This window comes from Vicugna pacos, chromosome 3, assembly GCF_048564905.1.
Source record: "Vicugna pacos chromosome 3, VicPac4, whole genome shotgun sequence".
Lineage (NCBI taxonomy): Eukaryota > Metazoa > Chordata > Mammalia > Artiodactyla > Camelidae > Vicugna > Vicugna pacos.
The window spans coordinates 11,181,926-11,190,281 of NC_132989.1; the positions used below are offsets into that span (position 1 = coordinate 11,181,926).

The 8,356-nt window shown below is 54.2% G+C and overlaps 1 protein-coding gene across 2 annotated transcripts; it reads left to right on the forward strand.

The window, feature by feature from the left end:
- The first annotated feature begins 1,964 nt into the window (after nucleotides 1-1,964).
- On the forward strand, nucleotides 1,965-4,731 carry HAND1 (heart and neural crest derivatives expressed 1). 2 transcript variants are annotated; one of them, XM_072950003.1, is made up of 2 exons: nucleotides 1,965-2,716; nucleotides 4,265-4,731. In XM_072950003.1, the coding sequence occupies exons 1-2, from the start codon at nucleotides 2,165-2,167 to the stop codon at nucleotides 4,364-4,366; spliced, it is 654 nt and encodes a 217-aa protein (XP_072806104.1). In that variant the 5' UTR covers nucleotides 1,965-2,164; the 3' UTR covers nucleotides 4,367-4,731. The 2 variants fall into 2 exon arrangements, with proteins under 2 accessions (XP_072806104.1, XP_006215039.2); XM_006214977.4 differs by having other exon boundaries at nucleotides 1,966-2,716; nucleotides 4,262-4,366.
- The last annotated feature ends 3,625 nt before the right edge of the window (nucleotides 4,732-8,356 follow it).

The window sequence follows — 8,356 nt, forward strand, 5'->3', positions numbered from 1 at the left end:
CTGTGTCCGACTAGGACCACGGCTGGGTATGTGTCAAGGATTGAGGTCCTTCTCCACAGAGTAATTACTGTCTCAACCCGCACACCCGCACTCCAGAGCTCCTCCAGGTCGGGGAGGAGCGGAGCCCCGCGGAGCCGCGGTTGAATCGGGCGCCGGGAGCGCCCTCCCCGCGAGCCTCCGGCTCCGCGCTCGGCCCAACCCCAGCGCTGTTGGCGCCAGGCGCCCGGGAGAGCGGCGGGTTTCCAGCCGCCTCAGGCAGGAAGCAAGGTCCTCCCTCCCCCAACGCACCTCTAGGGCCCACAGCCCTACCGGGCTCCCACAAGTAGAACCGGCTCTGCACTAAGGGTTTGTCCACTTCTCCCCTGTAGTGTCCCCACCCTATATCCATTTATTCCCTTGTACGGGAGAGGAATACCGTGTATCCACTCGCTACCCGACCCCAAGGAAAATCGTCCATCTTCTCTCGGCCTCACCTTTACCATCTGTACAATGAGTGAATTGACCTTTCTCCCTTTGCTCATAGCAGGGGTCAATAAATACTTGTTGAAGAAATGGGTAAAGGAATGAATTTGCCCTCTAGAAAGAGCATGTATTTGTCTCCTTCTTTCACACTAACCTCCACATTGCTTTTGAGAGAACTGCATACCTTCACGCTACCCAGGAAAGGGGCTTGGCTGGGAAAAGTTGGTGATGATGGAGGGAACCAAGTATTAGGACATCAGCTGCGAAGCTACCCATCAGGAGGTGAGACGGAGAACCCCACCCTGGGATTTCCACGTCTCAACGCCAGCCCTGGGAAGGCCCCTGCAGACAGAATTCGGACCCGCGTGGCTGAGCACTAGCCGGGAGGGGCAACTGCCGAGGTCTGAGAGGCCAAGACCACGTCTCTGTGCCAGTGGGTGTGAGATGCAGGGCGCTGGGTTTCTCCCGCTGGGTGAGCCTCTCGAATAGTGTGGAGGTCGTGGTCTTCTCCATGTGTGTTTACTGCCAAACGCTGACTTCTCGCAGTTTGAGCTCTAGTGCTGAGAATTGAACATTCTCAAGCGATGATGACCTGCCTGGAGTGGCCCAGTGTAGCCGAGTTCTCAACCCTCAGTTCCAGCCCCACGGAGAGGAGGCTGACTCTGCGTTAGCCTGGCCAGCCTTTGGACTGGATCAGGCACCCAGGAGACAAGAAGAGTGGCTCTCAGGCCCTGGAGCCCAGAACAAACTGGTAAATGCTGATATGGGCTTGGAGCCTGCCTCCCCCTACTTGCCAACCCTCCCCCCAACCCCTTCCCCGATTTCTTCATGGGCTGGTAGCCGCCTGGGTGGTAGTGCATAGGACTTGGGTCAGAGTTGGCAGGTTCTCTACCGGGTGCAAGAACTACTGCATTCCCGATGGTGCCTGAAAACTAAGGGCTGGAGGTGCTTAGGGAAAAACATTAGGGGCCTATCCTGCCTCCAGCAGCATACTCTCATTTTTCAGCTCTGAGGCCAAGTGGAGCAGATGAAGCTCAGGACTGGGAAACTCTGGAGTTCCTATTCTGGATTCCAGAGGGTCTAGAAACAAGAAACTTTCTTTTTTTCTGCGCCTCAGTTTCCCTGTCTGTAAAATCTAGGTGAAGGCCTTTTCGGAGGATGATTCTAGATCCCTTTCCTGGGGCCCACGGGGACTGGAGTGGCAGACTCTGTCCAGGACATTGACAGGCTTGTGCCTTAAGTTGGTATCCCTTGGCTTCCCCCAAGCTGGGAACTGGGGGGGAGGGGGAGGAGGGCAGGGACGGAGGTGGGGCCGCCTCCCTGTCCCCGCAGGCGGCCTAGAGTCGAGTGGCGCTAGCTGAGCTTAAAACCAGGGACGGCCACCCCCCTTTCCTCCTCCCTGCCCCCCTGCCATTGGCTCCAGGGAGAGGTTGACATCAAAGCCGCGGCCTTATATAAGCCAGACCCTGAAGGGGAGGCCGCAGAAGGGTTAAACAGGTCTCTCGGCATCCTCGTCCTAGCCGGCGACAGAAATAGGCAAGACGGCGGGCTGTGTATCTCATCTTCAGCCTTGCCCCAGACTCTCTCAAAGCCGGTGCCCCCCGGAGCGCCACCCCAGAGCCTACGGGTGGCCCCGGCAGTCTCTGGGGCGCATGGGGCGGCGCTAATCGGGCTGGCGGCGCAGGCCAGGGGCCGCTCCAACATGAACCTCGTGGGCAGCTACGCACACCATCACCACCATCACCATCATCATCACCCGCACCCCGCGCACCCCATGCTCCACGAGCCCTTTCTCTTCGGCCCTGCCTCGCGCTGTCACCAGGAACGGCCCTACTTCCAGAGCTGGCTGCTGAGCCCAGCTGACGCTGCTCCGGACTTCCCCACCGGCGGGCCACCGCCCACACCCGCGGCAGCCGCCGCCGCCTACGGTCCAGACGCCAGGCCAGGCCAGAGCCCCGGGCGGCTGGAGGCGCTCGGCGGCCGCCTGGGCCGGCGGAAAGGCTCAGGACCCAAGAAGGAGCGGAGACGCACAGAGAGCATTAACAGCGCGTTTGCGGAGCTGCGCGAGTGCATCCCCAATGTGCCGGCCGACACCAAGCTCTCCAAGATCAAGACTCTGCGCCTGGCCACCAGCTACATCGCCTACCTGATGGACGTGCTGGCCAAGGACTCACAGGCCGGTGACCCCGAGGCCTTCAAGGCTGAACTCAAGAAGGCGGATGGAGGCCGCGAGAGCAAGCGAAAAAGGGAGCTGGTAAGTCCGGGGGCCTGTATGCTCTAGTCAAGGGCGCGGGCGCGCGGGAAGCACCCGCAGGCCAAATACGCAGTGGAAGGAATCTCCGTTGCCGTGCGTGCTATTTTGAGAGGCAGAGGGTAGTTCTCAAATGGTCAAGATGTGCACGGAGGGAAGCAGATTCATATTTGAATTTATTTGTAATGTGGATCGTGTTTGTAAGACTGTGAATGAAGACCAGAATCTTAACATTTCGGGAGAGGGTCCGAGTCCCTTTTAAGAGTCCATGGGAAGCTTCAGACGCGGAGAACACACGCATGGTTTCTTTCTTTCCAATCTTGAGGGGTCCTGATTCACCTCTGGGCTCTCCTGGAAACCAGGTTATGAATGCCTTAGGGTTTAGTTACTTCAGTTTGAATGTGAATTTATGCTTATAGGCTCAGCTACTGTTTTCACAAGGCCTTTGCTGGAGAGGTTAGTCTACTGCCATCCTTGTACAGATAGGGAAACTGAGGCCCAGAGCAGGACAGGACTTGAAGGTTACCTACCCAAGGAGCTGTTTATTTGGGTAAAACAAGTAAGTCTACTCCCTGTCCAGAGCGTGTTCCAGTGCTCCACTCCCTACGGCCGGCTCTGAGGGCCACCTTGATGGTTTTGTGTGTAAAGGCCAACAAGCAAGAGTCAAGAGTCTCACCCACTTCTTTTGGTTTTGGAGATCGCGGTTCATACCGGCCTCTCTCGATCCTCTCAAGTGAGGTGACACTTCCTAGAGCTTGGTTTCTCTGGCCCAGGGTTCTGGGACCTCTGAAGGCAGTGATTTCCAGGCTGGTGAACTGAAATAGTTTCTCTAGGATGGTGCACTCAGGGCTGCAGTGCGTTGGAGTTGACCAGAGAGCCCCCCCGGATTTTATCTGTCCTGCAGGGGCTGTGATAAACTAGGGAAAGCTCACCTGGGGAGACTGGGAAATACCCTAGCCAATGAGTTTTTAAGGACATGTAGGCCCAGGCGACTGCTGGTTAGAAGTAATTGTTGAGCATATCTTCTCCACCCCCTGCACATCACCACCTCCTTCAAGGAGCGGGGAAGGGGGATGCTAGGGCAGGCCAACTGCCCCCGCCCCATCGCCTAGCCTTCTGAGCATCTAGCGCCGGCTGGAGGGACCCAACTCTGTACCCAAACCCAGTGCTAAACTAGGTTGGAAAGCCGGTGGGACGTGTTGGGGGAGCAGGTCCTCGAGGGAGAAGACTGTTGATTCCCACCCCTCCCATTTGAACCCCTGCAGTCTCCCTACAAGCATTAGTTTCACTAGACACAGAAAATTCTCATTATCAAACCCCAGAAGCTGCCCAGTCCATCCCGGACCTGGGAACTCGGGGCATAAAGGCAAATTTATGAGCCTGTTTGCCTATTTTGCAAACAGAAATTCGTCACTTATTTAAAGACTCTCAATTACTGCTCCCAACACCTATTACCCCACTCCACTTTTACCCCACTCCCGGGCGATTGGAGCAGAAACATTTAAATCTGTCTCTCTCGCCTCTTTTCTTGTGTGTGTCCTCTGGCAGCAGCAGCACGAAGGCTTTCCTCCTGCCCTGGGCCCAGGCGAGAAGAGGATTAAAGGGCGCACAGGCTGGCCGCAGCAAGTCTGGGCGCTGGAGTTAAACCAGTGAGCCGAGGACCGCGCCACGGCTGCCCGACCCCGGGAGGAGAGGAAGGCGGCGGCGAGCGCCGGGCTCTGGGTTCCAGGGACTTGTAGGGGTGCGTCCTGCCGAGCCTCTGCTGCGCGCTGGCAGGTTGCTGGCTCCAACTACACACTTGGATCGCACGTGCAATGTCATTTGAAATTGTTTTTAATACATGAAGAGAAAGATAAATATATATATAACCACCCCCGACCCCGGGCAACCGAGAGGGCGGCTCTTGGCTGCCCGAGTCGAGAAGGAGGGACCGCGGGACACAAACTTTAAGGTGTACCCTTCCAACCCTTCTGGGGCGAATTTAGAACCCTCGGGATGCCTTCCCCACTACGCTATCTAGATGCTTTTCTCGTCAGCCTCCCCGCTTCGCGTCAAAACCCTCGGCGCGCGCTCTCCTTCCTAATTACAATGCAATAAGAGGAATCAGTAGTTTTCTGCCAGGGAAAGAGAACCAAGCCAGGAAGAGGGAGGGCTGCTTTTGTTGTTCTCCCTCAAACAGTGCTGTTTTTATTTTATTTTTTGTCGCTGCACTTCCTACTTAGTTCCAAGGGAGACACTCTTTACCTCTCTTTCCTTCCTTTAAAAATTTTTTCTTCTTTCATCTTTTCCCTTTCCTTTTCTTTCCTTTCCTTCTTTCTTCCTTTTCTTCTTTCTTTCTTTCTGTCTTTCTTCCTTCTTTTCTCTTCCTTGCTTCCTTCTTTCCTTTGCAAATAAAAACTTTTCCCTATGTTGAAAAGTTTTTATGTATTTAAACTACCTACCGTGCCTGCTGCGCTCAGGTGTTTGTTTAATCTCCCATCCCCACCCTTTTTCTACCTCAAATCTATATGACCACTCACTGCCCCCTCCCTTTGCCAGAGCAGTATCTATGCTCTTGACTAATAAAACATTTTCTGAAATCAGCAGAAGCCTCTGTGATATTTTGGCGGGTGTCCTGACCCCGGTCCATCGTTTCTGTTAGGTAGAGAGTCTCCAGTTCCTACTTCTCTTTTGATAAACGCCAAACCAAACTACAAATCAAGTAAAGGGAAGGGGGCAGATAAAGGATTTACTCCTGGAACGAAGAGCAAAGTTCTCCTTAGAAGATGGGGGTGGAGGGGCAGGATAGCTTTAATCAACCCACAGAAAGGAAAACTGGAAACGAATTAGACCCAGAGAGGACCGGCTAGGACTGATGTGGGTCAGCATTTGGGTCTGTCTGTGGGTTAGTATGCACCTCGGTGTCTGCAGGCCGTGTGTTGGTGGTTATTGGGACGGGCGCCGGTCACACAAACGAACGGCATGGCGAGGGCAGGGTAGCTCGGAAGAGGGGAATGGCTCGGGAATACGGTCACTAATGTGAAATTCTGAACATATAGTTGCACGTGCAACGGTGCAAGAACTCACATGCAGCCGCGTGGCTGAGGAGGTGGGGGTGCAACGAGGGTCTGCTTAGCAAAGTCCCAACAAGCAGCAAGGGCTCGGCAAGGCAGAGCAGCCATAATTTTCCACATGAATGAAAGAACCTTGTGAGTGCTTATGGTCAAAGCGAGACATTTACGTTTCTCTCTAGCAACAAACACTTAACAAATATTTGTGAGAGCATATGGATTTGTGCAAAGGGATGGGGGTGGGGTATGTGCAGGCTAGTCTGGCACTCGTGCAGGAGAGCCGGTCTCGGTACCCCCACCTGCGCACCCGCGGCTCGGTCTGAGGGTGAATAAAAGCGCGTGCATTTGTCAAGGCGCGGATGAGTGCTGGGCCGAACTGGGGCGAGCAAACGCAGGCGACTGCAGGTCGCTGAATAATAGCGTACAGACAACCAGCGTGGTTCGTGTGCGATGCTCTGTGCTAAGCGCTTTTATGTCTCCTAACAGCTCCCACGATTGCCGGAGGGAGAGAACGGTCTGCAGGGCTGGCACGGGTCCCTGGCCCTCGCTGCGAGGGAGGCGCGAGGACGCGCGCGCTGGTCTCCTGGAGTTTTCCCCGCTCCACATCCGGAGCTGGAGGCCCGGGCTTGGGCCCGAGAAAGGAGACCCCGGGCAGCTCCGGGGCCAGGAGTGCCTCAGGCGTCCGGTCCCGGCATCAGGGTGAATATGGGGCCCTATTAGTTTGGGCTGTAAACACCGTGGCAGGGCTGAGCGGCCACGCGGGCCTTTCCGGACGCGAAGGAGTTAATAAAAGGTGTTTTATGGGCGCGAGGAAACGGTGGAGGAGGTGTGAGCTTCTCTCTACTCTGACCCCCCTACTTTTTTCTTTATTCCCTCTCGCCACCCGCCGCCAGATCAAAAAGGCCGGCGATTTAACTAGGGCAACACCTCGCGGTAATGAGCCGGCCCGGGACACCCCTCCCCCGCCTCAGTACCCGGCCCGAGGCCCCAAGGCCCCTCGGGGAGGAGCAGAAAAGAAACATCGAGTTTTCCTTTTCTTTCCAAGAGCTGGGGAGCCCCTTAGAAATCCAGACAGGCACGGGGAAACTGAGGCTTGGGGAGCAAGCCAACTGAGGTTTGCCCCAGCACGGAGGGGACATTTTCTGGATTCGAACCCAGGACTCCAGTTTAGTTTACAGACCGTCTTATGGCTATACGCAGAACACCCCGCCCGCGACTATTTTTAGCATCATGAAGTATCCTAGGCACGGGAAGAATGCGCACCCGGGTCCTGCTTTCTCGTAGCCTCGGCCAGTGAAAGGAGAGAGGGTACCGAGGGGTACCGCCTGCAGAGGCCGGAGCCAAGTTTGGCATAAGCACGCCTCCTCCGAAAACCCCATCCCGCGGGGCGCAAACCCTCTTAGAGAAGACGGCGCGGGGAGCCCCACATTCGTTCCCAGCCGTTCTGGTCCCAATCTCAGATCTTGCACCCAGGAGCTGAGACAAGGGGGCGGGTGCCCACGGAGGGGGTCTCGGGTGTCCTCCCACTTTCCCCAAACCTTACTGCACTGTCTGGGACGCCCGAGCCACATTCCCAGCCCTCACTTCCCAGCTGCAAAAGCTGAGCCTCCAGAGCAGAACGGAGTTGCTCTGGGTTTCACCAACCAGACTGAGACAGGGGCTCCAGACTTGGGGTCCAGCTCTTCTCCTCGCCCCGGGCTCTCGGGCCGCTCATGCATCCTCAGCTCTCCTTCCGCAGAATGGCCTTGGAGCCTGCCTTTTACTTTCTTATTCTCTCCCAGGGTTCAGTGCGTTTTGTCGGTACCCTACCTCCACCTGGCTCTGGGGGACGGTGTCATTAATATTATTTTGGGATTAAGGACAGCAACTATTTTTTTAATCTGGAGGGGGGGGGGGCGGTGGAAATGCAATGGTCACGAACTTAAAATTAAATTCCAGGGATTTATTGTAAGGAAATACTAACTACTGTTACAGAGCTTTAACTAAAGGGCTATTCTACAAAAGAATGGAAAATAGGAAAGGACCTCCCATATATTATAATTACAGAACTGGTTAACTAAACTCACCAGTGGGTTACCACTCAGCCCCTGGAAAAAATGTGGGAATTGATATGGACATTGTTCATGGTATAAATGGGGGGGACCCCCTTCCAAGTTTCTAAAGACTGTCAGTAGTGACCTGCTTAATGTAAAAATAAATAAATGAATATCATTCATGGAGGAAAAAGTGAAAGAATATACCTCAAAACATTTACACCTCTGTGTCTGAGTTGTGGTAATAAGGATAATTTTGACTTTTTCTCCTGCTTAACAATGTATACACACACACACACACATACGTATATTTACAATGAATAAGTATTAATTTTGCAATAAAAAAATTAAGCTGCAATTTCCTTCTAATCGCTCCTGTGGCCAATGTACTTTCAGTACAGTTTATTCAAAATGCATTAATTGAGCTCCCACCTTGTGCTCGGCACTGTGGGTATAAATAATGTATAAGAAACAATCCTAATAATCGTCATCAATTAACATACAATAGTAAATATTTGTCTTGAAGGGTTTCTTATTCCTTTCACACAGTGAATACAATC

Bases quoted from the DNA above. Each gene is read 5' to 3' on its own strand.
- HAND1 (XM_006214977.4), top strand. From the start codon at position 2,165: ATGAACCTCGTGGGCAGCTACGCACACCATCACCACCATCACCATCAT. The intron at 2,717-4,261 runs GTAAGTCCGGGG...GTCCTCTGGCAG, and splicing joins GCAAGCGAAAAAGGGAGCTG to CAGCAGCACGAAGGCTTTCC.